Source organism: Carlito syrichta, unplaced genomic scaffold, assembly GCF_000164805.1.
Source record: "Carlito syrichta isolate Samal-C Ts95f unplaced genomic scaffold, Tarsius_syrichta-2.0.1 Scaffold316275, whole genome shotgun sequence".
NCBI lineage: Eukaryota > Metazoa > Chordata > Mammalia > Primates > Tarsiidae > Carlito > Carlito syrichta.
This window is the reverse complement of record NW_007260371.1, coordinates 363,857-381,598: the sequence shown is the minus strand read 5'-3', so window position 1 is coordinate 381,598 and position 17,742 is coordinate 363,857. Positions and strand designations below refer to the sequence as shown.

Here is a 17,742-nt window from a genome sequence, read left to right as displayed (position 1 = left end):
TGTGTGTGTGTGTGTGTGTGTGTGTGTGTGTGTGTGTGTGTGTGTGTGTGTATAGTGTGTAGTTGAGGCCAAAGTTTATTTGTCTCTGTAATTTTATCCAGTTTTTCCACCATCATTTGTAGAAAAGGAAAATTTGATCATTGAATTGCCTTAGCCTTTGGTCAAAAATCAATTACCTGTGTCAGTGTTGGTTTATTTTTGGAATCTTCATTCTCATTCATTGATTTACTAGTCCTTGCCAGAGAAATAGGCCAAGAAAGAGAAATTTTAAAAGGCACCGGCATTAGAAATGAAGAAGCAGTAAAACTGTCTTTATCTGCAGATATGATTTTTGTACAAGAAGTAATCTTACTATAGAAAACCTCCCAGAAATCTGGAAGAAAAGACTGACAGGTCAATTAAACAATCATGAAATGATATGAACATGTAATTTACAAAAAAGGCATGAGAATGCACTAAACATATGAAAAGATGTTCAATTTTTTAAAATAATGAGATAAATGTAAAATGAGACTACACTGAGGTTTTTCATCTGTCAGACTGTCAAAAAGCTGAAAGTTGAACAATGTACCCTATTTTCAAAGCTTTGAGAAAAGAAGTGCTCTCAAGGATGGCTGTTAACATGTGAAATGGTTTGGTTTTCAGTGGAGGACATTTTGGTATTATTTATTAAAATTACAAATAGATTTACTTTTTGACTCATAAATGCCCCTTGGAAAAAACATTTTTCAGAAATACTGACATGTATAGAAAGTGACTTGTGTACATGGTTGTTTATTGTAACATTGTTTGTAATAGCAAAATACTGAAAACAACCAAATAGCCAATATCTAGTGAACTTTTAAAACTAGCCTTAGCAGGTATAGCATATCCATGTAACAGAATACCACATATACCTACAAATAATCTACAAAGAATGCTTTATCTGTACTGAGAAGTAAACATCTTTAGGATATATTATGTAAAAACTAACAAAGTATTAGGTACACAAAAGTGAATAGTGTATGTAATTTATTTATTTATTTTTGGTAAGGTGGTTGTGGAGGGGAAGGTAAAACGTTTATGTTTATATTTTATTATATTTGCATAAGTAAATACCTGGTAGATGCATAAAATACTAATAAAAGTGGTTGTCTACATGAGATGGGAGGGGACAGTGGTGTGGACATGAGGACAGAGGTAGGAAAAAGCCATCTCAGTGCCTACCATTTACTGTAATTTAGTTTTTAAATGATGAGAGTACATTTACTACTGAAAAAGTATGTAATTTCTAGTGTGACAGGTGCTATAGTAGAGTAAAAGCAAAGTGCCCATGTGGCAACAACATATATGATGGGGACCCCCAAAAATCTGAAATTATCTTTTGTAGTATGTGCCCCTTGTAGTACACATGGAATGTGTTCCCTCGGATCAAACTGCCAACTAGAGTTTTTATCTGGAAGTTTCGAGAAGGCTTTATCATAATTTGTGGAAGAAACGTCCCAAGTTGTGGCAAACAGGTACCTGGTTCTTCCACCATGAAAAGGCACCTGCTCACACTTGGCTGAGTTCAGCAGTTTTCTGTTTTTTGTCTTCACCAAAAACAGCATGACCCTCATGCCCCGCTTGCCCTGTTTGCCCGATCTTGCCCCAGCAGCTTTCTTTTTTTGTTTCCCGGGATGAAAAAAGTCCTCAAAGATAAATGTTTTGCTGATATGGAAGAGTTGAAACAAAAAACAGAAGCACTAACAGGAATCAAAATTGATGAGTTCAAAAACTGTTTTTAGCAGTGGAAAAAGCATCTTGGTAGATGTATTATAGCAAACAGAGAGTACTTTGAAGGTGACTGAAGTTAAAAACATGTAGGAACAAATACACAATTTTTTATAAATAAATTCCAGTTATTTTCAGTCCTCCCTCTTGTATTGGAGAGTGACAAAATTTCCTTGAAGACACTGGAAAGCCTTCCCAGAAGAGATAAGATTTGGTCTGAGAATAAGTCCATTTAGGATATGGCAGCCCCTTGGCTGTGGTCTGTGGGACTTGGAGTCATCAGTTACTTCCAAGTCTTTCCTCTTAATCACCCAGGCCGTTTGGTTATCGGTCTCAAGTACAATCCAGGCATCTACTCTCTTACCTGCTGCTTTCCTTGGTCCCTGAAACCAGACTTTTGACTTGGTCTTTTATCATTCCCCAGCTTTACTTTTCCTCTGGACCATGCATCTTAACTCTTCTCGGCTAGCAGAAGACTTCTGGTTCTCTTGGATAGGAGCTGTTTTGGTAGCTTCTGTTGTTCAAACCCATTCCTGCATTGCTGTGGATGTACCACTTGATTTGTAGATACTTGGCATCTTTAAGGCATAATTAACACTAAAGAAAGACTTTGACCGAAAGTGCTAATTAACTGGAAAGTAATGGTATGGCTTTCACTTGTAAGTTCCATTGACCTTAAGTAAACCTTTGTGCTGGTCTCTTGGGGAATGAACCCCAGCCTGTGGTCCTGAGCTCTTGACTTATTAAGTGGATCACATCACAGCTATTAATTTTGTGTCATATTACAGAAACAGAGCAGAAGGAAATCTGTGGTGACAGGTTCAATTGGGGTCTTTAAAAATGAGAGACTGACTTCATATACATTTAAATTAGCTAGAATATTTATGAGGATGATTGTTTTTCTCTGGCAGTAGCTTTAGTTATATTAGAAGTCATGGGACATTAGATTAGTAATACAAAGTGAACAATAACAGTTCATGTAAGAGCTAGTCAAAACTTCAGGCACAACACTCAGGTTTTAAGGTGTGGATATTGAGAACTAGAGAAGTGATATAACTTTTTCAAGGTCATGTGAAGTTTTAATTATAGTAAATCATGACCTCATTGCCATTATTTCTGCAGCAGAACCTGGGAACCCTGTCTCCATCTGACATCTCTTCCAGACTTCACGTATGTCCTTAGACGTGGGCAGTCCCATATCAATGTGGCCCACATTGTGATTTAAAGTCTTCTGTTTTATTATTTACAATTAATTGTATGCCTAATAATGATCAGGGTCAATTACTAAAATTAACTTTACTGAATGTAATTAGTATTCTATAAAATACAGCCTCAATAACTGTACATTTTGATGAATGTTGACAAACGTATGCCCCGTGTTAACATCTACTACCATCACGATGTAGAATATTTTCAGCATTCCCCCAAAGTTTCCTGACCCTTTTGCAGCCACCCTTCTCCTGCCCCCAACTCCAGGCAACCACTGATCTCCTTCTTGCCATTAATGGTTAGCATTTTCTATTATCTAGTGTACATGTAGGCATACAGTAGATACACGTTTGTGTCAAATAATGTTTTAGATTCTTTCTTGTTGCATACATATGTATACATATATTTAGTATATGAGTTGCATTTCATTTTATGGATATACCACAATTTGTTTATCTAGTCACCTACCTCTTGTTGGACACTGAGATTATTTCCAGTTTGGAATTATTATGAGTAAAGTTCTGTGGACATTTACATACATGTCTTTGTGTGAATATGTGTTTATTTTTCTTGATAGAAGCTGCATTACTAAGTAATATGTTGATTGTAGGTTTAAATTTATGAAGATTATGAAGAATTGCCTAGCTGTCTCAAAGCTATTGTAATATTTATGTTGCCACTAGCAGTTTCTGAGAGTTCCAGTAGATTTCTTAGGACTTTTTTTCTCAACATGGTCATGCTGTCTGCAAACAAAGACAGTTTTACTTTTTCCTTTACAACATGTATACCTTTAATTTCTTGAGGTATTGAACTTGCTAGTATCTAAAATATAATATTGATAGAAGTGATTATGGCTATGTTCTTGCCTTATTCAGAATTTTAGGTGCAAAACATTCCATTGTTTACCATGTGTATGATTTTAACTAAATTTTTCTGGGTGTATTCATAGATTGAAGATGTTCATTTCTATGCATACTTTGCTGAGAGTTTTCTAAAAAATATAAATGGGGTTTGAATTTTGTTGACAAGCTATTGATTATAGGACCCTTTTTTTGTCTGTTAATATGATGAATGACATTGATTGATTTTTGGAGATCAAACCAACCCTGCATTATTAATGGCCATGATGTATTACCCATTTTATATATTGCTGAACTTGATTTACTGATATTTTGTTAAGAACTTTTACAATTACATTCATGAGTGATATAGACCTCATGAATAGTTTGCTTTCTATCTGATTTTGATATTTGGGTGATACTGGTTGCATAAAAATAATGGGAAAGTTTTCTCCTTTTTTCAATTTTCTGAAAATGTTTGTATAAAATCAATAATCTCTGTAACATAATGTTTCATAGAATTCAACTGAGAAACCATCTGATCTTGTTTCTTTCTTTTTTTTTTTTTTTTGAGTTGGAGTCTCACTCTGTCACCCAGACTGGAGTGCAATGGCCACTGCAGCCTCGACCTGCTGGGCTCCGGTGATCCTTCCACCTCAGCCTTTCAAGCAGCTGGAACTACAGGCGCGTGCTACCATGCCCAGCTAATTTTTGATTTATTCTAGAGATGAGTTCTTGCCAAGTTGCCCAGGTGGGTCTCGAACCTGCGACCTCAGCCTCCCAAAGCACAGGATTACAGGCTGAGCCACCATGCCCGGCTTGATCTTGTTTCTTTTAGGAGTATGTTTTTTATTATGAATCTAATGTCTTCAATGAGGCTATTTAGGTTTTTTATTTCTCCTTGTTTCCTTACTGTGTGTCTATTTTATTTACATTGTTGACATAAAATTGCTGTCACTATTCCTTTATTGTCCTTTTACTGTTTGTAGGATCTATACTGATCATCATTTTTATTCCTGGTATTGGAAATTTGTTTCCCTCTTTTTTTTTCCTTGATCAACCTATCTTAGAGGAGTGCCACATTTATTGGTATTTTACAGTAGGTTTTAGTTTAACTAGTTTTTCTCTATTATTTGTCCATTATCAATTTAATCATTGTCTAATCCTGTCCCCCAACTTGGTTTGTTCTTCCTCCCTATCTAACTCCCACCCGCCAGGCCCTTGTAGTTTTTTTCCTCCTGTCCTCTTATATCCTAATATAATTATTTATAATATAACATGTCAGAATTTTCTTAGAGATCTCTGGGTTTGTTTGTTTTGTTTTGTTTTTTACTAGACTTGAGTGCTTCAAGGGTGGCACTATGTCTTCTTCCTCTCAGTTGCCATAATACCTGGTATATAGTAGACATATACCCTGGGTCAGTGAGTGAATGATTGCATGTATGAATTTATTCTGAGCTGTTTGTGTATATGGCAGGAGAATGGTCATTTATGACCATGTCGCTGTGCAGCCATACAGCTCTGCATTCAAATCCTAGATATACCACTTCCTGGGTGTTTGACCTGGGCCAGTCACCCAACTGTTCTGAACCTAATTTATGAAAGTAACATCTTCCTTACTGGGATCTTATGAATATTGCAGTCAATATGCACAAATCACTTTATGTAGCATTTAGCACTTATTAGGTGTTCTTTAATAAAAAGTAGCCATTGACAGGCCTTTCATTTTTGCTTGAATAATAAGTTGTAGTATGCCTAGAAAACAAATATTTTGATTTTAGTTCCTTGCTCTTTATTGATTTTTTAAAAGTTTTCTCTCAAAGTAAAGACTGAAAAATATTCTCAGAAGGGAAAGTCTTATGGTAGTGTAGGGCACTGCTTCTTGTTATTCTTGGATTGAAAAAAACTTGGACATCCTGTGTCTTTTGCCTTATCAGTCCACTTTATGATTTTATTAAAATATTCTAAATTTACAAGGCTGAGGGGCTTTTTTCCTAAATCAAGGAGGAAAGGCAATAACACTCAATTTCACAAAACCTTTTCTGTACTCAATTATAATAAATTAGATGTTCCCCCCATAATTCTATCTCTTGTTTTTGTTCTCTACAGAGTAAAGAAACAGCAAATTCCAAAAAAATAGAAACGCAAACTATTTTTTCTTTGTTATATGGTACTTGACAATTTTTCTGTTTCTGTGTATTTTTTGCTCATTTCCCAGGTGTTTTTTCTACATCACTCTCTAGAGATGACTTTTAAGTTTACGTTAAAAAAAAAAAACCAGTGTGATATTTGTTGTTACTTTACAGATTTTGGCTTTTTGAGGCCATTATTGATAATCTGTTTATTTCCTTGACCATTGTGCCTGCAATTTGAGGAAAATGCCATATGTGTGTTGGGCAAATGAATTGGCTTCATTTAATAATAGTTAATTTATTCATACATTTATTCACTATTCAGTATTTACTGAGCCTTCTGAGATCAGGATACGCATTTTATTTATCTTGTACTAAGTACAGAGCCTGGTACTCTGAAGATACCCAGGAAGTATTTTAAAAGATGAATGGGAGCCAGGCTCGGTGGCTCAGCCTGTAATCCCATGCTTTGGGAGGCAGAGGTGAGTGGATTGCCTGAGCCCATGGGTTCGAGACCCGCCTGGGCAACTTGGCGAGGCCTCATCTCTACAATAAATGAAAAAATCAGCTGGGTGTGGTAGCGCATGCCTGTAATTCCGGCTACTTGGAAGGCTGAGGCGGAAGGATCGCTGGAGCCCAGCAGGTCGAGGCTGCAGTGGCCGGGAGCGGCGACTGCGCTCCAGTCTGGGTGACAGAGTGAGACTCCAACTCAAAAGAAAATAAAATAAAAATAAAAGATAAATGGGAGAATAGATCAAACAGATTAAAATCAGATGAACTCAGAAAGTTTTTATAGAAAGGCTTATTGAGTGTGCGTAAATTGGTTCTCACCTTCTGCTGATGACAAGGGCAATTTCAAGAGGTCTAAGATACATTCACAAGAAACTAGTAACCCTTTGGAGATGCTAGGGCAGTGCTTTGGGCAAAGGGGAGTGGAAAAAGGATTTTCGACTTGGTGAGGTTATATATATATATAACCTCACCAAGTCGAAAATGTAGCTTTATCTCAGTAGAAGATGTAGCTTTATCTCAGCTCTGAAGGTTATATATATATATAACCTTTATTTTTATTTTTTATTTTTGAGTTGGAGTCTCACTCTGTCACTCAGGCTCAAGTGCAGCGGCACACTCACAGCCACCCCAGTATCGACCTGCTGGGCTCCAATGATCCTTCCACCTCAGCCTTCCAAGTAGCTGGAACTACAGGTGCATACTACTATGCCTGGCCAATTTTTTTATTTATTGTAGAGACGAGGTCTTGCCAAGTTGCCTAACTGGTCTTGAACCTGTGGGCTCGGACAATCCACTTGCCTGGGCCTCCCAAAGTGCTGGGACTACAGACTGAGCCACCAAGCCCGGCCTTCAAAATATATATATATTTTAAATCTGTATTTGTTTTTATTTCAGCAGGTGGTGAGTAGAAGATGTAGCTTTATCTCAGCTCTGAAGGAGGAGTAATAATTACATAGGTGAAGTGAGTCAGTGAAGATATTTCTGGTAGTATAAATGTTGACGGAAACCTGTAAAAAATGTAGGCATGGAAGACACCTTGAGTGGTGGGTGATGAGTTGGAACAATGAGCTTTTGAAATGGGACGAAGGACTTAAATATACATTTATTCAAAGAAGAGACACACGTGACCAATAAGCACTTGAAAAGATGCTCAACATCACTAGTTACTAGGGAAATGCATATCAAAACCACAGTGAGGTACCACTTCACACCCACTAGCGTGGCTATTATCACACAAACAGAAAATGACAAATATTTCGCAAGAATGGGAAAGTAGGGACACTTGTGCTCTTCTGGTGGTAATATAAAATGGTGCCGCCACTGTGAAAAATGGTATGGTGAGTCCCCAAAGAGATACAGAATAATCGTATGATCCAGAAATTCCACTTTTGGTATATACCCAAAAGAACTGAAACCAGGGTTCCCATTGTACAACCCATGTTCATAGCAGCACTATTCACAAGAGCCAAAAGGCAGAAGCAACCAAAATGTCCATTGGCCAATGAATGGATAAATAAAGGGTAACATATACATAAATAGAATATTACTCAACTTTAAGAAGGAAGGGAATTCGGACACATGCATGTTGAGGACATTATGCTAAGTGAAATAAGCCCATCACAAAAGGGCAAGTACTGTGGGATTCTACTTATGTGAGGTGCCAAGAGTAGTCAAATTCAAAGACTCACAAAGTAGAATGGGGGTTGCCAGGGGGGTAGGATGACGAAGGAATGGAAAATGAGTTTTTAGTGGATTCAGAGGTTCAATTTCGGAAGGTGAGAAAGTTCTGGAATGGACGGTGGTGATGACTTATCAACAGTGTGAATGCGCTTAATGCCACAGAACTGCACATTTAAAAATAATTAAAATGGCAACCTATATGTTATGTGTATTTACCACAATACAAAAATATATTTAAAAAATAAAATAAATGGTTCTAAACCTCATTTCCTCCATTCTAAGCCATGTTATCTTGGGGTATCAGATGGGTAAGTTTGCAGAGGGAGAAAGGAATTAACTTAATGAGTAACTACTTTTTCTGCGACTGCATTTTCTCATTGAATCTTCACTTAAGTCTAGTGAGATAGATATTATCGTCCCCTATATTTAAGGTTGCTTATTTGGAGCCAAATGCGAATGACCTTAGACCTGTGACATCTGTCCCAAGAGGCCCTGAGAACGTGTGTTCAGGGTGGTTGAATTGTAGCTTGTTTATATAAATTTTAGGAAGGCACGAGTTACAAAAAATCATACATTAAGCCGGGCTCGGTGGCTCAGCCTGTAATCCTGCGCCTTTGGGAGGCTGAGGTGAGTGAATTGCCTGAGCCCATGGGTTCGAGACCTGCCTGGGCAGCAAGACCTCATCTCTACAATAAATCAAAAAGTCAGCTGAGCGTGGTGGCGCATGCCTGTAATTCCGGCTACTCGGAAGGCTGAGGTAGAAGGATCGCTGGACCCTAGCAGGCCGAGGCTGCGGTAGCCGGGAGCGGCCACTACACTCCAGTCTGGGCGACAGAGTGAGACTCCAACTCAAAAAAATCATACATTAATGCATGAGAAATTTATGGTGAATGCAGGACATCTCCAAACTGGGGCTTGCAGGTTATAGGTGGATTCAAAGATTTTCTGACTGGGAATTAGTAGCTAGAGTTAGGTTTTTATCTAAGGAATTTTGAAATAAGGAAATTGTGATATTGATATAGGTGGCATACTTCAGAGAGAATAGGTGGTGTTTTAAAAGGTGTCCACACTCCCAGAGTTCCTGAGAGATGACTTTGCAGGGTCATAAAGTAGTTTGCTTTCCTTTTTTTATCTGTTGTGTGATGTTTTGCCAGAGTCAGGCTATAAAACATATATTTTATATAGGGTTAATAAAATAATCCCATCTGATGAATCTTTGTAGAGCATGGCTCCCTAGAACCCTTAGCTAGGAATTTGGACAGAGAGAGAAAAAAAAAAAAAGACAGAGTCTAGTACTCACTATTTAATGGTTGAGAAACTGAGACTGAGAATGATGAGATGATGTGCCTAAGATGGCACTTCAGAGCCAGAATGGGAAACCAGGTTGAACTGGTATCCACATCTGTTCTTCTTCCATCATACCAGGCTGCCAGGGACTTATCAGCTGGCCTTCCCATAGGAAATTCACTCTCCTTGTTGGCATGCCCTCTCTATGGCACCATGCACACACAGGATATATATATATTTTTTATATTCTGTAGCTGTGGCTGCCTCTCCATTGGAAAGAAGTAGGCCCACAAAACCAATAGCTGAAGGCTGAATGCAACTTGCCAGGAAGGCTTCTTGAAATGTGACTCTAGAAGCTTAGGGAAGAAGAGAGCCTTTTGGACACATAGCTTCATGTGACTCTGACCAAGCAAGAGAGTATGCTGATGCCTGCACCTTAGCACATGGCCTTGGGCTCCAATTGAGTACTGTCAGCCAGACCTGTTGCTCAGTGTGCTCACTATATGCTGCAGCTTCTATCCTCACTGCCACTTTTCTGGCAAATGCTTCCACTTTGGTCATTGTTGAGCAACTAATTGCCAAATATGGTGGACACTTCCTCAGCCCTGTGTGACATGACTTCCCTGCAGCAGTGGACAGCACTAGCCTTTCTTCCTTTCATCTAAGCTCAGCCCTCCTTGGATTTTCATGACACTGTTCTTTTATTTATTTTTTTGCCTATTGCTTATGCTTTTGGGACCATATCTGTGAAACCATTGTCTAATCCAGAGTCATGAAGATTGCCTCCTGTGTTTTCTTCTAAGAGTTTTATCCATAAATTTTTAATGTAAAGGGCCAATAGTAAATATTTTAGGCTTTGCCAGCCATCTCTGGTCTCTGTTGCATATTCTTCTCTGTTTTGTTTTGTTTTACAACCTTTATGGAAAACCTATTCTTAGCTCTCAGATCATACAAAAACAGGCTGTGGGCCAGATTTAGCCCATGGGCCATAGTTTGCTGTGCCTATTTAGGACATTACTGTGGAAGATTGGGTCATTTAGTCAGCACTTGAGCTGGGTTTGGGTTTCTTGTTGCTGTGGTTACTTTGGGTGCCCTAAGGCTCCAGATTCCCCCAGTGTTACCCTGTCCTAGGGACAAGTAACGCGAAGAAAGTAGGGGCTACTGAGATTCGGTAATGTTCTCCTCCATCCTCAGCCCTCCTACATGCCAGCACCACGGGTGGGGTCTTCTCACATCCCTGTTTCTTTCTTAGCAGTGTGGTTCCCTGTTGTGTTCATCCCTCCTTAGCCTCAAATGCTGTGTGGCTGGGTCTGGCCTGTGCAACTTTCTCAGCACTCCTGCCCCTGCTGCCCACAGCATCCCATTCTGCCCCAGTAGCATGGTGGGTGCTGGGTGTGAGCGATTTCCTACCCCTACCCTAGTGGCAGGATACTTCTGGTCCAGTGGTGTGGAATCCTGGCTCAGGGCTGCCTCCTGGAGTGAGGCTTCACCCTTGTATTTGTGCCTGGGGAATGCTGCTCTTCCTCCAGCTACTTAAGATTTTGCTTCATAGGAAAGGAGGGCCTGGGTGGGGATCGCACTGGGCTGGAGTTTCAGTGTCTTGCCTTTCTTGTAGTGGTGGTCTACCCTCTCCTCCATACCCATACCACCGAGGGAGGCTATCTCTGCTTTCCTGCCCTCACACCAGTTCTTTTTGTGAGCACCCAGGGAAGATCCATGGAGAGGAGCCTGGGAGTGGGTGGGAACTGCCCTCTGGGGGTCTGGGCTGGGGCACTGGGGTCTTCATTATCAAGTGAGCCCCTCCTCAGCCTTTAGGAATTCATAAACATTGAGTTGATTCCTTCCTGCCCTCCTGAATGGTGGCTGGCACCTCTATATCCTGTGCTCTGCTGTTGGGGAGATGGTGTGGCACCCTGTCCCTCCTGGAATGGGCCAGGTTGCCCTGTGATCTCATCTCTCATATAGGTTCAAGGAAGAGTCACGAGGATGGAGCTTTTTCGGCTTTCACTCACTGGTAACCTGGGAGCCACATTCTACCTCCTCAGTGGTGGCACTCTTCCTTCCCCGTGCCTTACTTCATGTACTGCATTTCATGGTGCTCATTGAAATGTGTTTTTCCTCTCTAAAAAATGCTGTATCCAACCACAGAGTAAATTTTGGAACCCCTTTCATTTGCCTATCCAGGATGAGAATTATGTAGACATTTGGGACATTATAGGAAAGATGGTACCGGGGGCCAGTTTTCAGCTTAGGGTGAGAGTTGCCTAATGCTAATGACTGGTTGGGATGATCTTCAGACTTTTCCTAAGTGAGGCCATCTGCGTTTTGCTAAGGAACATTGATCAATTTAAGGAGTACTAACGGATCTTTTAAAAATATATGTCTATATATATCTTTTTAGACCCTGGAAGCGATCCTGAATTTCAAATACTCCGGAGGCCCGGGCCACATTGAAGGATATTACAGGAACCTCTCCCTGGGGCTGCATGTCGAGGTGGAACCATCTGTGTTTTTCACCCGAGTCAGTACTCTTCCAGCAACCAGGTAAATGTCTCACTGCTGCACAGTAGACTTGTTCTAGAGTTGATAGGGCTGGGTTTGAAATACTGACCTCAGTGTTAGTTTCTGTCCGCCTCTTGTCAGATCTATGCCATTGTGTCAAGTTGCTTAGTTTCTCTAGGCTTTAGGTTTTTCATTGGAAAAACAGAAGTTATATGAGAACTGTCTTTTCAGGTGACTGTAAGTGAATGGGCTTCACACATGATAACGTGCCGTAGTAATCACGCAAATGACTGCGGTGTCTCATGTGTCATTCTCATTGAGCAGATACATTTCCTGCTCAGCCTGGGCCCGGCTCCAGTCTGGTTCACCTCTCCTGTTAGCAGGGGGCTCAGCAGATAGCCACAGTCTTGTGCTCCTAGAGGAGCCCAACCTCTCTTTCTGTGTCCCTCCTGGCATCCTTGTAAGGTAAGTGCTTTGTTTTCAGTGCCAGGCAGTCTAGCATCTCACAGAGCTCCTGGGTACCTAGAACATCAGGGCATTTCTGCCCAGGCAGCTCTTCTCACACAAATGCTTTCTTTCTTATTTACTTTTCCAGGCCTAATTTTCTGGGGAGAAAGACACTGGGCAATTTGTCTGCTTGAAACTCAGAAGTGGCAAGAGACTTTAGGGATATTCTCTGAGCTGGGAGAATGACAGTTTCTCATCCAAGACCTTGACCTTTGGTGAAGTGGGAGACTGAGAGCTGTGGATGGAGCTTCAGCTCACTGGGCAGCCCCTGCAGCTCAGGTTTCTGTCCTTGCATAAGCAGTCTTTGGGATGTAGATGTTGTTTGCCACTGAGATCTTCCCTGTGTTCCTGTCCAGCCAGGCCTTGCATATTGGGGTAGAGTGGACTGGATTCATATTATTTACTCTTAAACAATTATCCATCTATCCCTGAACAGGGGAGTGGCAGGGGCATCTCATGCAGTACCCCCTCTACCAGTGGTCCCCATATGCCATGGTGTAAAATGAAGGCATGTTGTTGTCCATGTTAAAGTTGACGTAAAAATCCCTTTAAAGTGATACAGGTCCAAATAATAAGTGTGGTTTTAGATTATAGGAAAGACTGTTTTTCTTTCCAGCCATTGCCTTCAGCAAGAATTAATGGCTTAGCTGGGCCTTTTAGCATCACATTTCATCATCTATCACTTTTTCAATCCTTGGAGTAAGAGCCTTTCCTGCCAAGGCTCGCCTCTGTTTTGAATTTGTATAAAGCACTAAAGTACTTGTGCCTGGGGAAGGTTTGGCCAGGACTGCTGCCAGACAATATTAGAGTATTTCGGGCCCTTTCTGTGCATTAGATTTGCTCCATCATGAACCTGGTGTGTGTTTCTTTCTCATCCCCTCGTCTCCTGCTGCCATTGCCCATATAAATAATTTTTGTAAGCGGCACAGGTTGTCACAGAGGTTTTTTTTTTCTTCTCCCTATTGATAGCTGGCATTCACGTCATGGCTCCTGCAGTCCTAAATGACAATTTAAGATGAGAAAAATGCTGCTGGGTGGTCTGCTGCAAACATAGATTTGGAAGCACTGGTTGTTGGCTGAAGTGCTATGTGGTTCCTGACTCCCATAGCCTGTGGCTCTCACTCTCTTATCTTTTGCTCTACACGTTTCTTTCCCCTGCTTTTGGAGTTCAGGTTTGATTTCTTCTAATTCTTCTTTTCCATTATTCTTAAATCTAATTGATCGCCAAGTTCTGTGGATTGAACCTCTGAAATGTCTTCTGCCTTCTGCATTCCACTGCATGCCTTTGTTGCCGTAGGAAGAGCGGCCCTATTGGTCTCTCTGCCTCTAGTTTGCTCTAGAATGATCCTTTAAATATCCGTGTTCCCATGCCACCGCCCTGGTAAAAACTTTCCTGGTGCTTATGAGATATAGTCCAAAGTCCCTCCAGTGATACTTGAGGTGCTTAAAGATCTGACCTAGACCTTCTTCAGCTCCTTTTGCTGCCATACTTCGTGTATAATCCATTTTGTATCTCACCATCACTAGGCTATGTCAAGGCAGTTTACTTCAATGAACTTTTTACACATCTTTTGCTAAAACTGTTCTTTTTCTTAAATTATCATTCTTTCATTTAACCTTTTGGAAAAGATCTGCTTTTCCTTGATGATTTATATTACCATTTTGGTAACATTTTCCTGAGTGTGGCTAGGCAGAGTAGGTTGGTCTTTCTGTGTGTTCCCCTGAATATTAATTGTATTTCTTATAAAGCACTTACCAGATGATATTGGAAATACTTTCATTTATTCTTTAAGCCAACACCTCCTAAGTGTCAGGTACCATAATAAGCACTCACTGAGTTAAGAGACAGATTGAGCACATCTTCATTTTTCACCAGCCTATCATAAGCTCATCAGTCTGAAATGCTAAATGGAAACATAAAACTATATAAAGGAGTGATGAGCCCAAGAAATAGTAAATAAGTGAATAAATATGAAAGATTTGTTTTCCTTATTTCTTAATGTCTTTCAAAGAGTGTTGACACCGGGTATGGTTGCTCATGCCCATAATCCCAGCACTTTGGGAGGTAGAGACAAGAGGATCACCTGAGTCCAGGGGTTCATCACCAGCCTGGTCTCATCTCTACAACAAACAAATTAAAAAAAAATTAGCTGGGCTTGCCTCTAGTTCCAGCTACTTGGAAGGCTGAGGTGGAAGGATCACTTGAGCCCAGCAGGTCGAGGCTGCACAGGCCACTTCACTCCAGCTTGGGGGACAGAGCAAGACTCCTACTCAAAAAAAATTAAAAAAAGACTATTGACTATAATATTTAGTTTTTTGGTGTATAACATATATACAAATTAAAATACATAACAAAAAAGCACAAAGAATGGGTGAGGAAAGAGAAATTCTAATATGCAAATTGTTATAATATTCGAAGTTAGGATGTGATAAACTAAAGATACATATTGTCAACTCTAGAACAACACTTAAGGTATAAACGATAAGCTGGAAGAGAGAAAATAGAAGATTAAAATTTAATATTTTTTGGAATATTAATCCAAAAAGGAGAAAAGAACAAGGAACTATTGACGAAAAACCAAACTCTGTAACATATATTTTTTATTTTTATTTTTTGTGTAACATATTTAAAGAGATTTATTCTGAGCCAAATATGAGTGATTAAGGCCTGAGGCACATTCTCAAGAGGTCTCAAGAACACGTGCCCAAGGTTTACAGCTTGGGTGCATACATTTTAGGGAGACAGAAGTGTGCAGGCAAGAACATAATCAGTGCATGTGAGGCATGCATTGGTTTGGCTGGGAGAGGCAGGACATATTGAAGTGGGGGTTGGGGTGGTAGGGGCTTATAAGTCACAGGTAGGTTCAGGGCTTCTTTAGTTGACAGTGGATTGAAAGAGTTAAGCTATTGTTTAAAGGCCTGAAATAAGTAGAAAGAAATATCTGAGTTAAGTTAAGGGGGTTGTGGAGGCTAAGGTTCTTATTATATAGATTAAAGCCTCACATAGGTGGCAGCCCTTAGAGAGTAGATGGCAAATGTCTCTTATTCAAACTTTAAATGTGTCATATTCTCAGTTAATCCCTCCTGGGTCCAGGAAGGTCTGGAAGGGGAAAGATTTGGCTATGTTAATAGGGATTCTGTACAGATGCAAATATGTCCACACAAAAGACAGCTTTGCAGGGCTGTTTCAAAATATGTCAAATAAATATACTTTAGGTAAAATATTTTTATTTCCTGTAGGGCCTGCTATTTGTCATGTGATACTATACCATCACAAGGTATAGCGGGGACAGAAGTGTACAGGCAAGGACATAAGTAAAATATAGTATCTTATTTCCACAGCATCTGTGTTATGGTCTTAAGATATCTATTTTAATGCCCAAACTCCAAAAGGGAAGGGGTATAATGAGGCACATCTGACCTCCTTCTTATCATAGTCTGGATTTTAGTTTTTCAGGTTTCCCTTGGCTCAGAAGGGATTCTTTCAGTTGGTGGGGGGACGCTTAGAATTTCATTTTTGGCTTACAGAATATATAGTTAAATAGGATATTAATAGGAATGTGGTGGACTTAAATGTGCTGTGTCAAGAATTACATTCAGTGTAAATAGACTTAACACTACATTAAAAGTGGAAATTGTCAAACTGTATAAGAAAGCAAGATGCCAACTATATGCTTTTTTAGGTGCATAATGTAAAAACACAAATATGGGGAAAGACATGTCATGCAAATACTAATAATTAGTAAGTTGATTTGGGTATATTAATAACAAGCAATCAAAGTTTTTTTGATTTTGTTTTAAGTTGGAGTCTCACTCTGTCGTCTAGACTGGAGTGCAGTGGCCGCTCCTGGCCACCGCAGCCTTGACCTGCTGGGCTCCGGTGATCCTTCCGCCTCAGCCTTCCGAGTAGCCGGAATTACAGGCATGTGCTACCACGCCCGGCTGATTTTTTGATTTATTGTAGAGATGAGGTCTTGCTGCCCAGGTGGGTCTCGAACCCGCGGGCTCAGGCAATCCACTCACCTCAGCCTCTCAAAGGCGCGGGATTACAGGCTGAGCCACCGAGCCCGGCTGCAATCAAATTTTTAAGAGAAAAAAAGAGTGGAAAATTTTTAATGATAGAAGGATCAAGTCATAAGAAGTATATAACAGTCAAATGCAAATTTATTTTATTTTATTTTATTTTATTTTATTTTATTTTATTTTATTTTTGAGTTGGAGTCTTACTCTGTCGCCCAGACTGGAGTGCAGTGGCCGCTCCCGGCCACTGCAGCCTCGACCTGCAGGGCTCTGGTGATCCTTCTGCCTCAGCCTTCCAAGTAGCTGTAACTACAGGCACATGCTACTACGCCCGGCTAGATTTTGATTTATTGTAGAGATGAGATCTCGCCAAGTTGCCCAGGTGGGTCTCGAACCCGCAGGCTCAGGCAATCCACTCACCTCAGCCTCCCAAAGCCCGGGATTACAGGCTGAGCCACCGAGCCCGGCTGCAAATGTATTTTAAAACATAGCTTCAAAATAAAACTGGTATACTGAAGAGAGAAATAGGCAATGTCATCATTATAGCTGGAAATTTCAACATTTGTGTCTAAATCAACTGAAGAGATATAATTGGATCTATTTCTGAACTATCTGTTATAGTCTGTTGATCTCTTTGTCTGTCTTTACACCAATAACATACTCTCTTGATCACTATAACTTTACATTGTCTTAAAATCATATAGTCTTAAGTCTTCTGTTGATTTTCAACAAGATCAAAACCAATTGAAAAGTCTTTTAACAAATGGTACTAAAACAATGGGATATCTATTTGGGGAAAAAAGAAAGAACCTTTACCTGAATATACCATCATTTTCCAGAATTCATTTGAGATGGACTTTAGGCCTAAATGTAAAAACTGTAACTATAAGCCTTGTCAAAGAAAATGTAGCAGAGTAGCTTCTTGATTTTGGGGGACAAAGATTTTTAGATGAGGTCAGAAACTACTAACAATAAAATAAAAAGTTGATAAGATGAATTTCATCAAAATTAAAAACTTTAGGTCATTAAAAGACAAGTTATACACTGGGATAAAGTATTTGCAATATATTTATGTAACAAATATTTTGTGTCTCATCTATGAGGTTGTAAAATACTAAAAAGGCAAAAAAGATGGTAGAAGATTTGAGCAGATATTTTTCAAATGACATACAAGCACCTGAAAAGTGATCAACATTATTAATCAGTAGAGAAATGCAAATTAAAACCACAGATAGGTACTACTGTATGAGTATATCCAGTAGAATGCCTAAAAGTTAAAAAAAAAAAATCTTGATGAGAGT

The 17,742-nt window shown here is 39.8% G+C and overlaps 1 protein-coding gene across 1 annotated transcript in view; it reads left to right on the top strand.

Moving 5' to 3' along the window:
• The window catches only part of TRAPPC9 (trafficking protein particle complex 9), a 586,383-nt gene that overhangs the window by 435,283 nt on the left and 133,358 nt on the right, over positions 1-17,742 (top strand). Inside the window, exon 18 of the mRNA XM_021706983.1 lies at positions 11,814-11,956. Within this exon, the coding sequence (XP_021562658.1) occupies positions 11,814-11,956 (143 nt within the window). The remainder of the gene's footprint in view (positions 1-11,813; positions 11,957-17,742) is intronic.